At 37.3% G+C, this 23,831-nt stretch overlaps 1 protein-coding gene and 1 long non-coding RNA gene across 8 annotated transcripts; one reads left to right on the top strand and one right to left on the bottom strand.

The window, feature by feature from the left end:
• Positions 1 to 1,180: 1,180 nt before the first annotated feature.
• Positions 1,181 to 19,827, bottom strand: STX2 (syntaxin 2). Of its 7 annotated transcripts, none has more exons than XM_042805484.1 (11): positions 19,610 to 19,827; positions 13,109 to 13,180; positions 12,633 to 12,732; positions 11,071 to 11,145; positions 10,062 to 10,135; positions 9,758 to 9,866; positions 7,961 to 8,034; positions 7,712 to 7,849; positions 6,192 to 6,302; positions 4,787 to 4,835; positions 1,181 to 3,296 (listed from the first exon to the last, which is right to left on the bottom strand). In XM_042805484.1, the coding sequence occupies exons 1-11, from the start codon at positions 19,637 to 19,639 to the stop codon at positions 3,163 to 3,165; spliced, it is 966 nt and encodes a 321-aa protein (XP_042661418.1). In that variant the 5' UTR covers positions 19,640 to 19,827; the 3' UTR covers positions 1,181 to 3,162. The 7 variants fall into 7 exon arrangements, 6 of the variants coding, with proteins under 6 accessions (XP_042661418.1, XP_042661413.1, XP_042661414.1 ...); XM_042805479.1 differs by having other exon boundaries at positions 4,708 to 4,835; XR_006166736.1 differs by lacking the exon at positions 1,181 to 3,296 and adding an exon at positions 5,207 to 5,280 and having other exon boundaries at positions 4,821 to 4,835.
• Positions 19,828 to 19,911: 84 nt separating this feature from the next.
• Positions 19,912 to 21,912, top strand: LOC116965384. Its single transcript, XR_004409327.2, has 2 exons — positions 19,912 to 20,761; positions 21,284 to 21,912. It is a non-coding gene; the product is annotated as an uncharacterized LOC116965384 (long non-coding RNA).
• The last annotated feature ends 1,919 nt before the right edge of the window (positions 21,913 to 23,831 follow it).

Raw genomic sequence — 23,831 nt, forward strand, 5'->3', positions numbered from 1 at the left:
CTGGGATACCCCTGGGGTCAGTTGGGCTCAGCTGTCCCGGCTGGGTCCCCTCCCAGCTCCTTGTGCACCCCCAGCCTGGTCGCTGCTGGGGTGAGAGGCGCAAAAGGCCTTGGCCCTGTGTGAGCTAATGCTCAGCAGTAAGGGAAACATCCCGGTGTGATCAACACTGTTCTCGGCACAAAATCCAAAACATACTGGTTAGTATGAAGAAAATTAACTCTATCCCAGCCAAAACCAGCACAACTCTCCATGCATATCCTCATCGGTGTTAGATTGTTACAAAAGTTATAATGACAATTTATTTCTGGACAAAGATAGCACAGACTCAAATGAAACCTTGGACGTTCTTACCTCAAAATTTTTTCAGGAAAGTCCCCAACACAAAAAGAACACAACCAACCTTTCCCCTTCTACACCACCATACTGACACTTCTATTGCAATTGGTAGAGTGCTGACCATGGGAAAGTCTCATGTACCTCCATATGGGATATACAGGGGAAGATGATGATGGAGGAGAGGCATGAGGAGGAGAGGAGCACCACCTCCCATCCCTCGCACCGCCACGGCCGTTGGCCCTGAGCAGGCTGCTGGCCCCCTCTTCCCCTTGGCGGGTGCTGTGCACAGCTGGCTGCAGCTGGACGGACCCAGGTGCAGTGTCACCACCTGGATGGCAGAGCTCAGGGCTGCACCTGCAAAAAGCCATCAGAGCAGCAATCTAAGTGTTAGCACAGGGGCAATGACTCCAGTTACCACCTGTACATCAAACCCTGAACCGATTCCAGAATTTCCAGTTCTGGGGTAGGCAGGTAAGAGGAAGTTACTTTAATTCTGCACTATGAAAGACGCACTTTTATGAGGAATTTTTGAGAATATGTGAATAGCTTTATTGAAATAAATGACTCCCATTTTTTCAAGCTTAATATTAAATCAAAATTCCATGGGCATAGTTTAAATTAATAAAACCTATTAGTGTCTTCATAATTATCTCTACACCTGCTTTGATCATCTCTACACCTTTTTTGCTAAAACATTTCAGGAAATACACTACCTTTACACTAAGACCTAGGTATTGGTTGTTTGGCATATGTCATTGTAAAAACATACCAGCCTTATTCAAACACTACTGGAAATATTCACAAAGGTCACAATAACATCATGAATATAATAAGAGCCACAAGATACTTGCTTAGATAAATTTATTAGTGCATAGGTTAGAGATTTACTCCCCTCCAATATTAAGAGAACAGAGAGGTTCATGTGAAAAACAAGTCATGTTTTGTTTTAAAATAAACTCATTCAGGCAGCTATATAACAACAAGTAAGAATTATGGAGTGGCCTATTCAAATTTCTGTCTTGATGAACAAATCATTGCATTATAAATAAAAAAATTCAACATGACGGGATTTTGGGGGTCACTTTAGGTAACCAGCTGTTAAACAGCAGAACCACTTTTTTCCCCCCAGTCTATTTTGTGTAGCTGTATAAATAATATTTACTGTTAAAAATCTAGAAAACTATAGAATAAAAATATATTTTACCTAGAACGAGTACTAAGGCAACCAATCTTTCCTTACTTTGCATGTAAACTTCCTCACAAACATGGGTGAGTGTTCTGGATTTAAGAGGTAAAGAAATTTGTTCATTAATGAAGCCGAAATTTTTCAAGCGACTTCTTTATGGCTAACTTGCAAAAAGACCAATAAAAGTACTTTTTTCTTTTTTAAACGTTTGACATCTGAATAGCTCCAGCACATTCACAGTATATTTGGACAGCAAAGCAGGAATATTCATACATATAATATAAATTGTAAACTTTGCTGAGTTTCATTAAGTCAACAGACTGTGAGTAACTTTGATCTCAGACACTTTCAACAAAACATAAGTTTAAGGACTCTAACCTTTTAGGACCACGTTATTGCAGTTAACATTATAGCTGAATATTGGAAACGTTGACAAGTATAGTTGCAGACTGTCTTTAAAAAGGCACACATTATACTTTCCTCTAATTCTCTTACATTGTAAATATATCTACATATCTACATGAATATCCTTAAACAATAAGAAGTCAAAAATTCAAGTTACACATATTTTGCACACAAAAATACAAAAATAACCTGTAACATTAAATGCAGTTATTTGGTTACATCTGAAGTCTTTCAAGCTTTCAAGTCTGACAAGCTAGCATTACAACAGGCATGTATATACTAAAACACTTCATATATGTTATATAACACAAATTTTATAACAAATCAGTGTCTTAGTTTGTATTATGTTTCAAACTTTTCTGAGGGAGTTTATTCCTATGTGCTATATTCACACAGCAATATTAGCAAGCTTCTTAATTAGAAATCTTGACTTGGCTTTATAGAGAAAAAAAGTATGATTTTTGTCATGTTCACATGAATAAGGCTAAACTGATCAGTCAGTTTCCTTTACACAAGGATTATTTGTAAAATGATCTGCTCAAGTTCAAATTCTGAGTGCTTCATTACAGCATTTTACCAGAAATGTTCCAACTAACTTTTTATAATAAAGGCAAGGAAATATTTAAAGCAATTAACCTCAGTCATATTGAAAGGAAAAAAAAAAATCCCAACAACCTGGACAGTGTAAAAAAGCCTTTTTTTTTTTTTTCCCTTCAAGTATAATGCGATAGGCAGACAGTTAAAGAAGTAGTCTTTTCAGGATAAAATATTTTAGCACTTGTTGGCAAAAAAAATTTTGAAGTATAAAGCTTAGATAGATTCGTTAAGGTGACTAAATAATACACTTAAAGACAAGGCTACATCCCAAAAATGTTCACAAGAGTGCTAACAAAAGCAGCACTGGTAAGTTACTAAAATTCATGATTAGAATTATATTAGCAATAGGAAAAAAAAGCCAAACAGTCAAAACTCAATAGTCTCTCAACTCCCTGTATAAACTGTTTGTAACACTGAAATATGAACAAAAATCCTAAGTCACTTTAGTTCAAAACAATTAAGAGCAAGTTTCAGTCTTACAAATGTATATTTTTATGATGAAAATCCATATATATCCTAATACATTCTGATCTTCCTTTATAAGTAAACATTAAGAATGATTTTGTTTTCATTTTTAACCATTAGTGATAGGTCATCATCACGGAACAGTGTAAGGCATCATTTAAAAAGGTTTGGTTTTACCGAAGATGTATTTCGGAGTTTCTGAAGGTTTGTAACTCTTGGAATGTGCTTGCTATGATAGTGTTGTTGCTAGGATAATTCCAAGTATCAGAAGCAATACAGTGACACATATAATTATGAACATCAATTTCTGCAAAAAAGAGAGAAAAGTTGGGATTGAAATACCCTGTCAGATAAAGAACTGTCTAAATACATGCATAACCACAGAAAATTAATAATCCTGATACCTAATCTGAGTGTATTTTCTTTCTAGAAAATACTTACTCCTGTGATTTCCTATTGTTAATCTTTCTTTTCTAACATACATGTAACCATAGTTACAAGATAGAGTTATCTGTATAACATTTCTGTATTTTGCTTCACGGAAATAATTGTTATTACTCATTCCCAACTTCTGGAAATATCATTACGTATAGAAACAGATGAAATAGTGAACATTACGTATCAAGGTCAAGCCTAAGTACAGTAGCATTGCTTACTGCCACCCTCCTTGGATAAATATTTGTAGCCTGCTCAAAACTTTACAGTTGCACATTTATGAAATTCAGTAAAAGGTCAGTAAAAACATTGTGTAGGTAATAGCTCAGAAGAGCTGCAAGAAAAAAAAAAAAAAAAAAGATAGGTTCTATGTAAATGCCAAGTCTGACATTACGTCAGGTATTTCTGACTATAGGAAGTGATACAGTAAATCCTGTTATCTGCCCATAAACCAAAGCTGAGAAGAAACTAACACTGAAATTAAAAACTTTGATATTAAAAGCGTTAGTACAGAACACTGAATTCATGGTTAGCTGTCTGGAACAACATCCCGCTCATCGTGCTTCATATATAGTTTGAAAATACTACATGTAAAAATTTGAGTTTTTATTTGATATGGAAGAATTAACTGTTATTTTTCTACTTAGCCTGGCTAGGAGTTATCTTGCAAGAAGTGATATATTAGTACAGCCAAAATATGAAGACAGAAAAAATTATCAAATTTATGTCCTAAAATTCCAGCTGGAATCCTTGCAGACCTTCTTTTACAAATACTTTGTTATTTCCCACTGCTTCGTTTAGTCTAGTATTAGAAAACAGCTTTGAAGAAATTTTAGGATGTCCTGCAAGGCCTAATAGCCAATTTCATGGCTGCTGATATCTACTTCCAAGTGCGCGCTGCTTAAAATCATAGAAAAGCCCATTTGACAAAGTTTCAAGTGTAACTAGTATTCCATATCTTAGAGTAGATTGCTGAGGTGAACTTTCAGTATTAAAAAAATTTCAAAGGACTGCGAGACAATAATTGCATTTTTTGGTATCATTTCCTTCTGTGTTCACGAGTCTTGCGTGTGATTTCATGCTGTAAATTTAGCAGCTCACCAGCAGAGGTCAGCTTTCAATACTCACATGCATAGCGCTTCTACAGCACACAGAGCGACAAGATCCACCAATGCACCTCAAGCCTACCCCCTCAATACTAACTGTACAGATATTACGGGTTAGTAGAACAATACAAGTTACCAGAGCAAAACAAGAGCAAAATTAGTTGATTAGTTACTTACTGCCACACTGGCAGGAAGTCATGCATGCTGAGGTTATCCAAGCATCACCGAATACCAACAGTCAAACCAATAATTAGACCAATTATGGCAATCAACACCAATGACACAATGATAATTATCCACATTTTCTGTCAAAAAACAAGTTATTATTTTAATGTTAAGCACATTAAGACTTGCATTTATTTTCAATTTTTAAAATAGTAATTTTTTAGATCCACACATTCTTGTTAAAGCCTGCAGTATTCTCAAAATGAGAATTTTAGCTGTATAATCTTGCATGCATAAGAATAAACACTGTTAAACAGTGCTTACAGGTAAACTAGTGTGATTAACACATATATAGCTGTCAAAGATGAGAAAAACCACCATTTAGAAATATATTAGGTGGGCTCTTTTGACACTTCATAAATAATTTTTTTAAATTTAACAGGCATGTTATCTATATGTAGCTATCTGTATAGCTATATAAATATATATTATTCCCTCAAATCCAACTTACAGTAAAAAGCCTCACAAAATTGCACAGCATCTCCAAAGAAGAAATTATAATGTCAGAGGAACACCTCATTCACTCTGCAATCATAGTTACAAAATATAAAAATAAATCAGTAGTTTGATTTCAGAATACTTATTTGGCTTTCTTATGGGAAGAAAGATATTGAAACACAAACCAAATTTCTATGCCAATAGAAAATGCCTGAATGTTACTTTGAACGCAATTCTTTTCCAAAACTGAGTGTCGTGGTTTAACATCACAACCTTTCCAGAGGGAAGGTCTTCCCCTAATCTAGTACTTTTATAAGAGTACAAAATCAGTTAACTGTAAAAAGAATAATTACAGATGGAATTCTTAAAAAGTAAGCCTGCTTCAGCAAAACAAGTACTTCTACTTTTCCTGCTAACATAGTGATTTTATAGCTATAAATCCAGGTAAGTTTACCACTGAAAGATTCAGAAACCTCTAAGCTTATTTAGAGCCTGAATAATTTAAGGTATCAACTACCGTGATAAGAATCACCTTTGAATTTATCTACTAGCATAATACATTAATTCTTCTTTTTGGGTTTTTAACATTCTGCAACAACAGATTTTTAAGTGGAAAACTGTGAACACAGCCTTAGCTGTGCGTGAACTGCTTATCCATTTTTGTACTACAAGAAGTTTCTGTCCTCTACCAGTAGTATCAATTTTTTATATTAACTATAACAAATTCATTCACATTGGAAATGTTCTGATTTCCTCTGGGTTATGGAGGTTTTTTGTTTGATTGTAAAATCCTCCTGTAAATCTTCCTTTGTCATATACTAATTTAAAACAATGTCTTCTAATCTAATTTTAAATATCACAGCTACAAAAAAGTAAGATGCATGTATTGACTCCACCTTGAAGGACTGAATACAACAACATCAACTAAAACTGAAGGTCACTTCATACTGGGCTAAGTTAACAACACTGACTAGCACAATTACAGAAAGATAGCATACCCTCCGTGCTTTACTTTGATATTTAACTGCCTTTTTTGTCTCTTCTTTTGCATGTTCCACATAATCTGATGCATTCATCACATTCTTTTCTATGTTGTTGATCATTTCACCCTTCAAATGAAATTTTGAAGACAAAATTTTATTATTGGAATCCATGGATCCTTGTTTAATGAACCTAAGAGAAGAAAGGCTATAGAACATCAACGATTATTTTAAATAAGTGAATAATGTACTACTAAGTGGGTAGCATTTTTTCTGCTTTGATGTGTAAAGGAAAAAGGGAATGAGAAGCAAGGGCCTGAAGTTCTAACCAAACAAGGAACATTCATGGGCAGTGCAGGCATATTTCTCCCTTTTGCAGGAACAAACACTGAACACCTGAAAACATACCTTTGAATGTGAGGTATGTTTTAACAGCCCAAATTAAAACTGACATACTAAAGAGATTAGAAATCCCTAGCATGCCTGGGAATGGGAAAGGCTATTGACGATTTTGACAAAAGGCTCAACGATTATCTAAGAAAACGCACACATACAATAGCAACTTCAAAAGTTCCTCAGAATTGAGGATGTAGAATGTCAATACATAACACATTCAAATTAATTATGAATAATGAAATTTGGTAATGAAATGGAAGATTGGTGAAAAATTACAGTAAGTCTATTACCTGTGTTTCTGTCCATCAGAAGAAATAATCAGCAGCAGTAAACAGCAAAGCATTAAAGAATGATGCACAAGTAACTTTTGTTCATTTCTAATTCAAAAGAAAACTGCTACCAATTTGCCTTGGCTACATATTGAATATCAAAGCAACACAGGACAAAACCCATTAAAAAAAGAAGTCCTTTTTAGGAATGTTTCTCTCCTGACCATTATTTTTTTCCACTTTCCTGCACGAGTCAAAGAAGTCTAAGAACAGAAGTTAAAAATATTTTAAAAATAATTTTTAGATAATTGGTGTGTAAAGACTACAAATAGAACAAATTTATGTACATGTCAGACAAAGCTAATGAATATAAGAGATGACTTGAATGACTTGTCAATCTCTTTACATTCATGCAAGTCATAAAAATAATACCTTTGTAGCATGCACAAGCTGCATACATCCTTGCTAACACACATGTTATTCCAACAGAAGTCTTTTACCATGTCTATGACAATCCTAAATTCCCAAGATATTAGCCAACATTCCATAAGAGCTGTTCTTATTTAAACATGCACAAAATGTTCAAGCATATTGCTATATAAGCATGTTGAAGAAAATACTAAACATACCAACTGAAAAGAAAGCCTATCCTCAGTCATTCATAGCTTATACTACAAGTACATCTAGATTGCACATTTGTCTAAAATGAAACAAAAAACCTTTAGCAATAAACTTTCATATATTCTAATCACAGTCAAAAGACACTAAGTCCACACTATCTGAATATAAGTAATTGTTTCTGCATATTTTAAAGAGGAAGACTGGGGAAAAAAAATCCCACTTACATAAATGTGTTTGAACTGGTTCATTTACCTGAGTCTCAACAAACATTGCCATGTCCATAAACATTTCATGTAGCTCCCGTATGCTAGACTCCAGTTTCATAATATCTTTGTGACGTGACTCAATTTCATTCAGAGCTTGCCTAGTTATTTGAGAGTCTGATATAATCTTTGGGGAACAAAAAAAAAAAAGATATGAACATAAATAAGTATGTGCTGACACACTTGGAAATAGCAGATACAGCAGAATAGGACACATAACTGGACCAGAAATACATACATCAGAAGTGAAAATTGAAGGATTACCACTCTCTAACATTTCTTCCAGTTCCTCATCAGTGGTGGTCTTTCCAGCTAGGACAAAAACAACAGTACTTCACATAACATCACTTATTAATTATCGAATATAAAATCTCACCATATCAGAAGGATGACAGTTCAAATAAAATTCTTGTATTGAGCATTTTTCAGGATAAAACACTGTGGTGTTTAGCCATTATCAAATGCCATTTTGCATATTAAGAAAAAAACAGAAATTAGTAGTAGGAAGAAAACAAATGTAGAATCAAAGCTACAATGAGGAATTCCTGGTTGGTGGATTGGGTTTTTTTAAAATTTATTCTGGTTTTGCTTTTTTTTTTTGGGGGGGGGGTGTGTGGGGAGGGGCATCAAATTGAAGGTTTTGATCAGAAACATCTACAATGTGTACATATGAACCTCGGTAAGTAGGGTTCTTCAGAAGGATTTGAGATACAGTATTTATATAACATTCAATATTTACCTCTTCACTCATGCCACATTGGCACCTGATTTACTCACTCCCCACCACTGTGTGGGCAATAAAATCTTTACATAAATTTGATTTTACCAACACAGGATTACATACATAGAGAAGATGATTACCCATAGCGTACTTTAGCTTCTATTTCTCATAATATATCTAACAATTGAGGTAGTTTATTATTGCACGTTTAAGCAAACTGAATCCTATTGATCACACTGGTTTGACAAATGCAAGTGTTATGAGTTACACAATATTTACAAGTGATTTGTATGGTACAGTTTTAAAAATTACATATCAAATATCTGTTCTTACCATGTAAAATAAATTGAGTATCTGCAATAACATAAGTCTGTCCTATCAGATTAAAGTTACAGGCTGAATATTGCTTTCTGATGTTAATACCCAAGAACGCTGCAAAACCTCCCGCTTTGAAATTTTAAGTGCTCTGGAAAAGCTGAAGGCTCTAACTGGGTATTAACAACATTAACTTATAAGAACAATGTCCTGAGGTATTAGTCCCTCCCCTCAAACATACAGGTAAAGAATTTAATTTGCCCAATAAATTTTACTGAAATGCTAAATTGAACCATTAGCATGAAAGGATAATGACAATTTTGAGAAGTACATGAAAAGCAAAGTTGTCTTATAATTTGCCAACTTTTCTGTTTGCATTTCCTATATCAGCAGTATATGTACTTGTGTTTACAGGAGATACTCAAAAAGACTAATTTTGGGTACAAGATGTTATGGATTTTTTTTAGACACCTTCCACGGTAGATGCTGTAGCTCAGATTAGAGTCAGGCATTTCTCTGAATATTCCTCATAATAATCAATAATGAAATAAGTCACATGTGAGTAAGTCAACACATGATTAGAGTACATGCAATGGCAGCACTGATTTTGTATCAGCTGAATTTAACAGATGTTCTTAGAGACAAAAATGGCATAGCATAAAAAGAGATGCTGTCCTATTTAGCACGTTTAATAACACTTGCTATCTTCAGAATGCAGGTTTTCTTAATGTTTCATTTAAAGCTGCATGATTGGAAATAAATGAAACAAATGAAAACGATAATTTCATTAATAATTTTCAACATAACTGATTTAGTGAGTTTTCTCTATTTTCGTTACAGTTGTTCTGAAGAGTAGTATCAAAGAGTTTATGCCATAAAATTGCTTCTTTTCCCTCACATGCTTCAAGAAGATGTGTAAGATGTATGATGTAATATGAAACAAGTGAGGTACTAACAATACAATTCATCTTTTTTAAAAAGTGTATTCAGGTCACTTACTTATCTCTAATTGCCTCTGTATCCGACCTTTGCTGCGTTCTCGAAAAAGAGTTTGGGTCTCGTTGTATTCCGTCATGACCTCCACAAACTTGTGAGCTAATACAGAGTGCTGTTTTTGAGGATTTAAAAATGCGGAACAAAAATGTTTATTTTTTTTTGATACAGCAAACACTACTGCACAACAACTGAAAGTGGTATTTACATTCCAACGAAACAGAACATGAAGTTCTGAGACTATTTCAGAAAAGTGAATCGCATTCTCTGATTTACTACAATCTTTTTATTTTAACTTAGGTGATCATACCTGTGTTTTTCTTATTCTCAAATCCACTGATGTCCGATTAGCGTTTTCACCCTGATCAAAACTTTGTTCAATAGCTGAGAACAGTACAAGAATATTATGAGTCAATGTTCAGTATAATTATTTAATAATGTTGCTCAGTTACTTTGGATATACCACTATTACTTTTTTCATGTACAAGCTTCCCATAGATATGTTTAATATTTCAGGGGGAGGAGGGAGGTGGCAGTGATATAGAGACAGATACACAAATTTCAAATAATTTTGGTAATTGGTACAGATCATAAAACACTGCAGCTACTTCAATACTTTTAACAGTCATACTACTGCCTATTGAAAAATTTCAACATGTATAACAAAATGGACTGCTCTTACAGCTTAAATGATAAACACCATACCCTAGTGTTTATGGATGTATAAAAGCATAAAGTAACATTAAAACACTCGGCACATTTCAAAACATATGCTAAGTAACTAAGACATACTCATACAGGAAAGCCACAGCAAAACTAGCCGTGTATTAAAATACAATAGGTGCTCTATAGCAATTCCCTGTATAGACATTTATGCCATGGAGACTATATTTTTACAGTTAATTTTCTTCCAAAACTTCATGACTAAAAACCAGCATTTCAGTTGCAGAATACATTTCTACACAGAGGAATTACTTTGCACTGTAATTTTCTATGTCATTTCTAAAAGCAAGCAAGCTCTTTGTCCTTCTCCACAAATTAGGCTGTGCTGTGACCCAATATTTATCAGTGATGAAACTTGCCAAGGAGGAAGAAGGTAAAGGATGATACTGTTACTGACATGGGCTGTAAATCAGTTGGCAGAGAGGTGGTTCTCTCTCTTTTTTTTTTTTTTTTAAGAGCTGTACAATACAATTTATGCATACATAATACAGCTTTTAAAGTTTAAAAGTTCATCTCTAACGCACTGGGTTTGTAACACTGTTACCATCCGTAATCACTACAGGCAAGAGTACGTTTTATTTCTCCTCACAACTTACCCTTCAACCTGGCTCGGATTTTATTAGCAATCTTCTTTATTTCCTCATTTAATTCTTCAAGTTCTTCCTTTGTTCCTTTAAAAAAAAAAAAAAAAAAAAAAAAAAAACCACACCTTTTTTTTTAGAACTATTAATGATTGATAATAGTAAGCCAGCAACCACCTACAACTTTACCTTGCAATCTCAATTGTATTCAGTACAACCATGCAGAGAGGAAGCTCATTATATTTCTAAGTACTTTAAATATCAGTTTTATAACAGCATCCTGATTCCTGCTTCTTATGACAGACCCTTACACTTGGGAAATGTTATTAACAAATCACCAACTAAACCGGGTGATAAAATATTCCACATTTTTTCTTCATGTGACACTTTCAGAGTAATAGTCATTTGATGGTCAAAATGAAAATTCACTGAACTCTATCAAGTGAAAATACAGATTCATCTCATTTTTTTATTTCTGCTGTTTATCATGGACTTGTGGCTTTTACCCTTATTAACAGCTGTACCATGCACTAACTATATTTTTTGAAGAATGCTATACAGAGTATTCATGAACTTAGCTAGATCTCTGTTACTGGTTTTACTGAAGGGACTAGATTCACAAGAGCATACATTACTTACAAGCAATGTCACACTCCTACACCAGTCAGATGCATTACTGAGCACAATTTTTAGCACAGACACAAGCTGATAAATGAACTGAGACCACATATTTCAAATGTTTTGATGAACCCTTATTAAACTTGAGGTTCACTGACTGTATACAACTGTTAAGACAAAAAGAAGTCCACAAAATCATTTGTATGAATACAGCTATCTGCCCATCCATAAATAAATAGGGGGCGAAAAGAAAACTAACATCCAAAGTTCAGTTTTTGTCAAGAATATAAAGCTGGCATTGCAACATTCCACAAAAAATACCTCAGCATCTTTTCTTCCCTTTTCTTTAAACCCTACCCACAAACCCAGGCATGCCTTGAATTAAGAAGTGTTGAGAACAGAGAAGGTTCCATGTTTCTGGGTAAGTTCCCTAAACTTTGGTGTTGTCTGTTCAGAAAGTACATCTTAATTTTCAGCTTTGGGGTTACAGCCTCTTAAAATAGGGCTCCAGCACAGAACTCTTACTACCACTGAAGCAGCTGGCTATAGTGTTAGTGTTAAGACAGGATCTTGCCCTACTGAAGAATAAAGAGAAGATGATGGCTCTACCGTTTGAGCTTCAGTTGACAACTTCAACATTTTCATAAATTAAAAGAAATGCAAGTGGCCTCTAAGTTTCTGAACACACAATCAATTTCAAGATACTATATTAAACTGAGCTTTGGTCTAGTAAGGGTTTGGATGATGCAACAAATATTCCAAAAATATATTTATTCAAATGAGACTTAAAGGTAAAATTAAGCAAATTAAAATATTAATTAAAAATTGAAACATTTAAATAAATGTTGTTACATTTTGCATTCTGAACACCTGAAGTTCTATTTCTATAGAAAGCTAAAACAAACAAAATATTTTAGAATATCTAGCCACACGTGTGATCTAAAAAAAGTGATACTTACTTCCTTCAGGATTTGGTGCTGACAGGATAATGCTGTGCTGCTTCTTGACTTCTTCCACATTTTGTGCTATTTTTGCTATATTATTTCTAAGTTCCTCAACCTAGAGGAAGATAAATATGGCAATGAAAACATTAGAATAATTCAGGGCAGCCCTTTTTTTTTTTTGGTAAGAAAAAATGATATTCTTAATTGCAAAGATATTCTGTATGGCCAAAACTTTAAGTGCTACTATTCTTAATAAAAAAAAATTTAAATTCTATAAACAAATTCCTTGCTGACAGGGAGTTAAATGCAGTAAAGGCAGAAAATACTCTGAAATAAAAAAGGAAATGTTGCCAACATTTGATTTGGCATACCTTTACAAAGCATATTGGGGTGTGTGCGCGCACAGATGAATTGTTAAAGCTAATTACATAAATTAAAAGGCATGGAGAGAAAACTAATTCTTTAATGCATGGTGAAAACTATAACTTTACCTGTTGGAAAAAGTCATCCATAAAATGGTCTTTTTCAACAATAACTGTCTCCCCATCTTCATTTCCTTTACACTGTAAAAGATAACAAAACAAATCCATGAAATAAAACTCTGGGTACTGTTCTGAAACAACTACAACTTTTTCTGCATACACATTTTTGTCAATAGTCTGCAAAGTAAAAAAAAAAGTTTTCCTTTTCTGAGGACTGTAATCTAAAAACAAACAAACAGAGAGGTCAAAGTCAGTCACCTGACTACCACAAAGTTGGGAATGCTAAGGCATGTACTCCTCTAAGCAACTTCAGGACAGAACCAGTCTGTAAGTGTTGTCACAGTTTTCATTACCTGTCATAAAAAGTATTAAAATACAATGTGGCTTATAAATGTTTTCTCACAGCATAAAGACACTTCCACAGCTAGTCTCACATGAACTGAAAACAATATCTGGTTTACTGAGACAGTAAATCCAACCCTCTCAAAGAAATACTAGAAGGGGTGCTGATGACTGCCTTGTGATGTAATAAGCTAGACATCTAATGAAAGCTAGAACAAAAAGCGATTAACCTCTGCTTACTAGTTTTGCCCTTGGGTGTTTTTTCAAGGCTGCCACTTCACACCAATTTAGACATAATTATGCTACACTAAACTATACATGCATTACATAATTGATAAACCCTTAGAAGAGCAGCCAACGAGGCAGAAGCTCAAGTTTACAGGCTCTCACAAAACTCCAGGGCACAGAGCCCAATATGTTCCCTGAGTCACACTTCCCTAACCCTTGAGCCAGCCCAGCAGAATATATGGATCTTGACAGTAACTGAGATTCAAACTTTATCAAAGGAGAAGAGCAAATTAACATGTATCACAAAAAGGCAAATAGTTCCAGCTTCCATGTTCTCTAGTTCCCTCTGTACAGCACAGACTGTTTGAACTGCATTGAATCAAAATTAGAACAAAATATTATTCTCTCATATAGTCAGTGGGTTATCTGTTAGGAAAACAAACTACAAGATAGGTATCATTAAGGGATTTTCATGCCCAAGACCCCTTTTTCCTTACAAGCCCCTTTGATCTTCTAAAACATACTTTCTGCTCCTAAACCTGATCCTATTACCCAATAAGCCCTTTGTTTCTGGTTTTATTAAATTAGGTGAGATCCGTATTATTGGCATTACAATTCTGTAGTTTAATCCAATGTTGAACACTGCTATAATCTAATGAAGAAGGTTATACTCAGTGAAGATCTATGCATCAAAATCTAAGAGTGCCTCAAATCTTCAAGGCAAGTTATTACTGTGTGACAGTTCCTTTCCTGCAAATTCAGGGAGTGCATAAAGCCCTACAACAACATGTCTGTCAGAAGTCATCTGTTTTTTATGCTCAGGGGAAACCATAATGCCCCAACTAAGATACAGGGATTTAGACATTCTTGCTCTCTTGGACCACCCACCAATCACTCATAGTGCTGTGTGTCATTAAAGACTTTTTGTAATTCCTCATTTGGGGGAGATAATTGCTAGAACTCAATATTAAAGAATCTGTCCTTTTTGACTGTAATCAACAATCTTGGTTAATACAAGTACGTGAGGAAGCCTGGGCCCAAATGAAGTCAACATTTATCTATACCAGATACTGCAGTACTACAAAGCTACCAGTTGTAAATTAATATTTAAAATGGGCTATACCTGAGACATTTCATTTCATTCTGTAAAGTAATTTACTGAGTAAAGAATAATTTTTTTACTTGTTGATAACCATAGCCTACATTTAGTTAACAGAACTATAAATAATGAAAACCAGTATCAGCTAAGAGATTCAGCATGCCAGCTTTTAGTTTGGTCATAAGGTCTTAGTAAAACATTACACACCTGAGTGAATCTTAAACAAAGGAAAGATACAAACTCCTTCCTGGGCAGTCCTGTTTGGAGATGCCAGGCTGGAAGGAAGCCATCATGGTTATCCATCCTGCAGTCAGCTCCACATTCATTTCACTTTCACATCTGGCTGCAGTGATACCCTCGGCAGATCAATTTGCTGTCTACAATTTTTTGAAGGATTTATGGACAGCCTACTTTGCACATCAGCACCTAATGACTTGTCAGCCTCTGCTCTCTACATTCTTAAACCATCACTTAGCTAAAATACAGCTTATTTGCTAACTCTAGTCAACTTAAGTGATGCACCCTTTTTTGACAAACACCCAATTCAACCAAAACCTCACTTTTTATTATCATGTTCAGAAATAACATATTGTTTCTCCTAGACCCTACCTCCCCAGTATAAGCAGAATCACAAAAAACTGATAAAAAGTTTCACATCAAGAGTCTAATGAAGTCTGTTTGCAGCTCATACCTTGACCTTGCAACTGAAAGCCTGGGCCATACAACTCCACAAACATTCAGACTTAGAAAATATATCAAGTTCCCTCAGAAGTTGGTTTATATGACAGAATCCAGATATTCAGACAATGCAATTTCTCAGCTGCAAGTAGGAACTATCCTGATGGTTTATGAAACTTCTGACATTTCCCATACCTTAAAGAACTGCAGAAATAAAGCTAGCTTGAGATATCTCACAAAATTAATTATTGACCTTTGAAACTGAAAACAGCTTTTGACCTAAAACCAAGACTATTACTTGCCTCTGAAACTCCACTCAAGGTTAGTTATTTCTCAGTCCAGATCACGTGCATTCTACTGGCAGGCTGAAAGGATAACAACTGACCTCCATTATCCCAATGAATCAGACCCAGGGAGTGGGTTACAGAGTGTTACAGTTTCTCCTTACAGCATCAGTGTTTCCAGAAATTCTCTTATGTCAGAGCTGTCAAATAGGGCTTACAGAGGGCCAAGGAGATCTGTCAGGCAGCTTTGTCTGGTCAATCATTAACGTGCATTTAATAGCATTATTGTACAACCAGAAAAACATCATATGGTAACCGTCCACAAGAAATTACGCTATTATGACATGGAAAATACACAGCTCATCTTCAGAAAATGCCATGTTTGGACAAAGACTAATGTAAAAGGTTAACTTGGGGAAAAAAAAAAAGAACTCAGTAATGTTTTCTTCCTTCTGAAAAGGTTCCTTTTATATTTTTTTTCCGTATTGCCCAATTCTACCAATTTTAACTTTTGTGACTTTGTGGTTCATCATTCATTCCTAAACAGTTTTGGGGGCACTAAGTGAATTCTCAAGAATTGATTTACAAAAAAATCAATGCAGTTCTGTTCAAGTTACAGGTCCTTGATTTTTTTAAAAAAAAAGAAAAGAAAAGAAAAAAAAGCTACAATCAAATATAAACATACCTTGCAAACGTTATGTCTATAACCTTTGTCTAAGACATCCTCAGTAACACTCAAGAGTAAGATATAGAAAGCATATATTTAAAATGATTCACCAATCAAGCAAGAAAAATGGATTTCAATATAGCTCTGCACCTATTTCAACATATAACAACATGGTAATTTCTGAGCCATATGAACAATGCACCCCAAACTCAAGACCTACAACATTATGCTTAAGCAGAGACAGTTTAAATCTTACCTCTTTCTTAAATGATTTAACAACAATAACAAAAAAGTCTGAGTTTTATTAGCAGACCTTTAAAAGGACATCTGCTTTTAATATCTGACACTAGCTAAATGTGCTGGACTGAGTGTCTGAACACAGATCCTACAGCTCTTTTTACGCCATTTTAAGATGGACTTGTATCCATGAACAGCAAACCATTGAAGGCTGGGAGAATATTTTACACAATCATTGCTATGTATTTGCCCTGTTTTGTTTTGTTTTTTTCTTCCCTAAACATCTACTGTCAAACACTGCTGAAAACAGCGTATTGGATCAGAGAGTACCTTCTAGTCATCTTTTAATCTTACACTAATTTGTGTAAGATTAAAATAACTAATTAAAATAACAAAATAACTAAAACCAGTCTGGGATTTGATCAATTGTCCAATTAATTGTATTAAAGGACAATTCAAACAGCTGAAAAGTTCATTTTGTTCTGCTTAGAATAACTTAGAAATTACATGAAAATAATCCCCCTAAAAGTGGGCAAATAAAATTATGGTTGCCATCTTCTGAAAAAGAATGTACTTTATTTTCTAGCTAGAAAATAAGAGGAAGCAACATTATATGAAGGCTATAGAACCTGCGTGTCTTCACCAATTTCTCATCAGCTACTATTTTAGCACTGCTTAACTGCCTAAATACAGTGTATTAATAGAATTATCGAAAAAGTTGTAATTTGATGTTAACAGACGACAAACATTGATAAGCAACATTTATCCCTCTCCTTTATAAAGGGAAACTCAGGAAAAAGTTATAACTTTTAAAGACAAAAGAATCTGCTTGCTGTCAAATAAAATCCAGGAACACTCAAATGAGGATGTATAAACTTAAATTAACATTTCTGCTAAAGGGAATGCTGTATTTAGTTAAAATGGGTCAGTGTAGACTGGCTAAAGTACTGGAATCTCTTAAACTACTTGTGGGGGAAATGGGGCCAAGGGAACTCACATGTAAGGTACAATCAAAGTAGCATATAATGACATTCTTATATTAAGGTAAAGAGGCAAAGCATAGCTATTGCTGAAGATTTTGCAGGCCCAGGCCTGTTTAAAAAGCACCATGCATATGCTCTACTCTTCACTTAATGATTTAGCAAAATAAAATACAATGGAACTACACTAATCAAACTGAAACAGTCTGGAAAATAGGCAAATGTTAATACATTATTTCTTCAGATTTTTTATCCCTTTTCAAAGCAATCTTACCCATGTGTGATCAAGGATCACTGTTCAAAAGTGTTTATACTAGTAAAGGAAAAAATCACTTCACAAAAATGTGCTCTATTTTGATATTTCAGATAAAGATGTAGGATGGAAGTTGCTACTTCCACGAGTTCCCTGTGGAAATCAAGTTTTACAAAAGCCATCTCCCTTAGGTATCCAACTTTTCAAAACTTCATGTCAACTACACACTTTTAAGTGATAAAATGTAGACTGGATCTTAAATAACTTCTACCTTCATTTGATGTTTAAATACTTTCTTCTAGTTAGAAGAAAACTCCAATTTTAAGTCTCTAAGCTATTTATTAATTCTACAGGCAGTGAAAATTATGTTGATGCACACAAAGCACTTCAGCAATTCTGACCGTTGTGCTTAAAGCTGTAGCCTGCTGCAGTACAGTAATGTTTTCAGATGTCAAATACCAAACTTGGCTTAAAAACCCCCGTGTACGGTTGATTTGAAAACTTTTAACAATATCTAAGAAGCAGGTTTGGTTGTGGGTTTTTTTTGTTACTAAAAAACCCATAAAACAGCCCCCTGCTGCTTCCCCTTAGTCAGTATGAAGTCTACATGTTTAGGATTATAAATTAAAAAACAAATTCAGATCACCATTTGCTGCCTTCGCTTTCTGGGAAGCATACACCAGCACCAAAACGTGGCAAGTATTTCTACAACCTAGACATGTTAGGAATAAGAACAGGGCAAAAGCATACCTGAAAGAAATGACACATTTCTTTGGCATGACACTGAAACATCTTTCCTGGTAAAGATAATGTAATCCAATCATGCAAAAACTTTTCAGATACCAATTCATCCTTTTGGAGAGGAAGATAAAGAGACTGGTAATTCCATCACTTGGAGATGGAGCTTCCAAAATGTATTTTGTGATCCAGAAGATATGAACTTAATGTTAAGATGAATGAGCCCCAAACCTGCATGCAGCTCAACAATGGCCAACTTCTACAAATATGTGAAATCCTAGAACTATCACAGGAACTCCTGCATGTTCTCCATTTCTTTTCAGGGGGAAAAAAAAAAAAAAAAAAATCAAATATCCTTTTATTTTAACCAAGCCATATCCTGTTGAAGACAGACATGATGGTACCTCCCTCCAACTCTCCTCTCTTTTTTAGGGCACTGTTTTCAAAGCACAAATAGGGGAAAGGAAAAGAGCGTATAAACACAACCAGCTACCATGGTGTAAACACACGAAAATAAAATCTGCATATAGCTTTATTGACGCATTACTAGTTAAACAGCTCCCAAGCAGATAAGCCTACACCACAGGCACTCCGAAAAGAAAATTATTATCCAGTTAATCTGTCACTTAAAACGTTAACGTTTGAAACGCGCTAGAGGCGAGGAGGAAGCGGGGGAAGGTGATCTATAAAAGTCGCTTGAACTTTGCTGCCAGATCGCCAGGCTCCGGCGCGCCTCCCGGGAAGCAGCCGCCCCCCTCCCGGAGAGGGGAGCTGGAAGGCCGCGGGCGGCGGCCGGGGACCTCCCCACCCCAGGGAGGCGGCGGCCCCCGTAGCAGAGCGCCAACCTTCCCGCCGCTGGCCGTTACCTCAGGCGGCGACAGCGGCCCGCGCGGCCCTCGCCCCCCAGCACTCCGCCGCCTTTGTCCCCCCTCCCTCCCTCCCTCCCTCCCTCCCTCCTCGCCCCTCGCCTCAGCCCGCCGCCCCACTTCCCGGGGAGCCCCCACCTCTGCCAGGTCAGCCAGGCGGTCCTTCATCCCCGCAACGGCTCAGCGACCCCCACGGGGCTCCCCCGGCTGCTCCCGGCTCGCTGCAGAGGGCGGGCCGCCCGGCCCGCCGCCGCCGGGGCCGCCTCCTCCTCCGCTCCCTCCCGCGCGGCCGCGGACTGCGGACACCGCGCGCCACCGCCCCGCGCTCCTTCCGCGGTGCGAGCGGCAGCGGCCACGCCCCGCCTCGCCCGGTCCCGCCCGGTGTCCCGGCGGGCACGGGCCGCGCCGCGCATGCGGGGAAAGGGGCGGGGAGGAGCGTGCGCCCTGGTGGGCGGGCGCGGCAACCATCGGCGTGGGGCAGGCGCCTGGTGTTGCGGGCGTTACGGCGAGACCGGCTGTTCGGGCGGGAGCGGCGGCGCCGCGGCCCCCTGAGGTAATTCCTCGGCTCCGCCGGAGCGTTCCCGCTCACCGGCGGCGGCGGAGGAGACGGGGTGGCAGAGCAGGCAGCCGCGGTCGTAGCGGCGAAGCAGGATGCGGGAGCGGTCGGGAAGGTATGGCTGAGCTGAGCACTGCCACAGTGGTGTTGAAGAGGGGCGCCCGAGGGAGGTGTCGGCGAACTGGGGCATAAGCGGTGCCGGGGTTTGTGCGAGGAAACGCCCATCCCAAGGAAGCAGCGCGGCTGGACAGATCCCAGCAAGGATTATAAGCCACGCAGTTCTGGGGGGCTGTCATGAGGGAAAGAGTTGTAAAAAGTTGTGATAGGTTTATTTTTTAGTTGAATTTTATTGAGTTATTTTCCGGTACGTGATGTGGGTGGGCTGCAATCGGACTTGGTGTAACTGATGTCTAGTCCAAAAAGCGTACAGACTGAGTCCTCTTTTTGCCGACACTTCTCATCACAGGCCACGGACACGCCCCTTCACTGTTTCCTAATGTTGAGCTGTGGCTTGCAGCCCGCTCTTCACCGGCAGAACAGCTAAAAGTGATCTGTATCATGGCTGGAAATTAAAAGAAAGCTGTACACTTCCATTCCGTGGAGCAGAAGATGACCCACTGACTTACTTTAACTCTTTAGCTAAAACATGTTGGCACACATTGCCTGTTCTTGATGTTTAGGGCTCTAGTAAAACACCAGAACTTTGCCAAAGTCCTAAATCTGTACAATAACAGGTATGTCTTAAAGGCCTGGGAGTTTTTAGGAAACAAAGCATGCACATACTAAGGAAGGCAGAAAATCTTTGGTGGTATTGTGTTCTTCGGTGCCTGCATAAAACTACTTCAGACTATAGTCAATTACCTGTAATTATTAGTATCTCATTTCTATTCTATATAGACTTTATCTTCTAGACTACATGTCAAACAACTGTAAATTCTAAAAATGTTACTTTTGGATACTGAGAGTAATAATCCAATGCATAATTTTCCTCATGTCTTTAAAGAATTTTATTCCACTGCTGGACCATGAATTTAAAGGTTCTGAATTATCAATGTAAGCCTTTTTAATGACAGTAAATGCTGAATTTTTCTTTTCTGAACTAATTTAGAACTATATCTGCCCTTCATCACTGATGCAGTAGATGGTTATCTTTCAAGAGTGTAGTATCCTAACGAAACCTAATCAGACGTGTTTTACTCTGTGAAAAGGTGAATGTTTGTCTTTTTAATATGTATTTTGATTGAATTTTGCTACAGTATGATCCAGTTGACCTATCCATGCTGGAAGTGACTAATTTCCTCTTCAAGCCTCTTAGTGTAATTTCCTGTCTCGCCTTGAACACCAGCGTACAGACCTCCGTTCCTGCCCAAGTTCCTGAGACGTTTCCGCGGTCACTGCTTTAACTGGGAAGTACAATTGGGTTCCTTTTCATTGCTTGCCTGCATATATTGTTCCCTTTGTTTACAGTTTACAAAATTATTTTGCTTCCTACTAATACAGGAGTTATCAAATATGTCGTTTAGCTCTATGACTGTTTATCTCCAGTACTACCTTTTGTACCATTCCTCATTTGCATCTTCAGACACTTAGTAAGGGTGGCCTTTTACTTTGTGCATTTATCTGCGTCAGTGAGTTGCTAAGTTTGTTCACAGTTGACCTGAGTTAAGATATAGAAAATGTTTAGATATTTTAAAAGTAATTATTCTGCTGATGACGAAGTGATATCTTATGGACCCTAAACCTTTAGATAGTGATATAACACTGCTGATGAGTGCTTGGAAGTGCTTTGTTGCCTTTGCTGAATGGGGTTATCTGGAGCAGATGTTTTGTGGATCCTCTGAACTGAACACTTACTTACACATGATGATAAAACAGATGATAAAAACTAGATTCCGTGTAGTAATTTATCTTTGTAACAGTGAAATAAATTTGATCCAGGAGCTCAATGCTATGATAGGGGATTTCTAATTAGAAATCTATTTTAATTATTCCAAATTAAAGTACCAGATAGTATTACCAACACTTGAAAATTGACATTGTTATTTTGTTTACAGGAAAAAAAAAAAAAAAAAAAGTAGTTTACTAATAAATTTGTAACAATATTGAGAAGTTTCTAAAGTACACTTCTATACAGAGTGCTTTTTTTTTCCTGGAAGTGTTTATATTCTTAAAAACTGCCATATTCCACTAATGCAGCTTTATGTGCTCCTATTTATAAATGTATGCCTATTTGTCAAGAGTGGTAGGATTCAGAAGGGTTTCATAAAGATAGCATTGTGCTGAGAAAAATCCGAGTTACATGTTCTGAAAAATATCCTTCCTGACACCTAGAGGCAATCAGCAAAAATGCTAAAAATGCCACAAACCCTACTTGTCCAAAGAAGGAAAGGCAAATTCAACAAGCCAGTGATTTTTCCAACAAAGAAGATCTTATGCAACATTTGGTTTGGCATTACACTATCAAATAACCAAAAATTACAGCACAGTGCACCCACTCTTGCAAAACTTTGTGTATATGTTGCATCTGTGTCTGTAGAAAATGAACAAGAAATAAGTTATATTTCTATATATCACCTGCCATTAAATATTTTCTATGTTAATTCAATCCAGAGGTATTTTTTTTTAAATCATGTATTTAGTCTAGATTATGGTGTACACCAACATTATGCAACCACATGAAAGTTGTTTAAGTATACTTAAGCACCAAAAAACAGGGACCTTAAAAATCAGTGTGAACCCACAAACTTGACATTTATAGACCTATACAAGGCACTGAGATCATTGAAAGTCAGTTTTTGAACAATTTTGTTCCACTGAAGTTTGAACTTGAGAGTTTAGAGAACTATTCAAAATCCAGGGCTTACAAAACAACTTTTGTTTTCACTAATGCACTCTCTAGTGAATGCAGATCAGTTTGTACCAAGAACTAAAAATAATGGTTGTGCTGGGTTTTGGTAGCAGGGGAGGGGGCTACAGCGGTGGCCCTTCTGAGAAGCTTCTCGAACCTCCCCCAGCTCCAAGTTGGACCCTCTGTCCATGGCCGAGCCAATTAGCAACAGTGGCTGCCCCTCTGTGATAATGTATTTAAAAAGGGGAACCTGAGAGGGGTTTGGGACTAGTGAAGAGGAGTTAAAAGAAGGATTAACAACCAGGTCAGTGGAAGGAAGGAGAAGGAAAGGGGGAGGTGTGCCAGAGCAGAGGCCCCTGTATGCCACCTGTGGTGAGACAGCAGCGCTATCCCCGCTGCCGCCGATGGAGGATAATGATGGAGCAGAGGCCGAGCTGAAGTCTGTGGAGGAGCCCACACCAGGCAAGGCATATGTGCTTAGGGGAACCCAGGACTCAGTGGAGAAGAGGCCCCCACTGTTGTAGCTGGGCGCTGGGAGGACTGCAACATGTGGGGAGGACCCACACTGGAGCAGCACGGGAATGGCTGCAGCCTGTGGGGAGGACTCATTCCAGAGAAGGTCCATGGAGGACTGTCTGCAGTGAGAGGGGAGCCCCGTGGAGCAGGGGAGGAAAGTGTGGCGCTCACCCCACCTCCCGAGAAGAGCGCCAAGTGACTGTAACCCCCATCCCCTGCACCACTGGGGAAGGAGAGAGACTGGGAGCAGAGCTGAGCCCTGGGAAAAGGGAGGGGTGGGGTGAAGGTGGTTTTTTTTTGGATGTGGTGGCAATTCTCACTGTCCCACCTTGTCTGTTAAGGGTTGTTTTTATTAGCATTGGAATTAAAGTGTTTTCTTCCCCTAATGAGTCTGTCTTGCCTGTGACCCTAATGGGTGACCTACCCCTCCCTGTCCTTAC

The sequence above is a fragment of the Tyto alba genome, unplaced genomic scaffold, assembly GCF_018691265.1.
Source record: "Tyto alba isolate M040663 unplaced genomic scaffold, T.alba_DEE_v4.0 Super-Scaffold_44, whole genome shotgun sequence".
Classification (NCBI taxonomy): Eukaryota; Metazoa; Chordata; class Aves; order Strigiformes; family Tytonidae; genus Tyto; species Tyto alba.

What these genes read in the sequence shown, in the direction of transcription:
- STX2 (XM_042805484.1), bottom strand. Translation starts at nt 19,639, where the DNA reads ATGAAGGACCGCCTGGCTGACCTGGCAGAG. An exon ending in ACAGAGGCAATTAGAGATAA is followed by an intron (nt 8,035 to 9,757) that starts GTAAGTGACCTG and finishes TTTTTGTCCTAG; the next exon opens with CTGGAAAGACCACCACTGAT. An exon ending in CTTCAATTTTCACTTCTGAT is followed by an intron (nt 7,850 to 7,960) that starts GTATGTATTTCT and finishes TGTTCCCCAAAG; the next exon opens with ATTATATCAGACTCTCAAAT.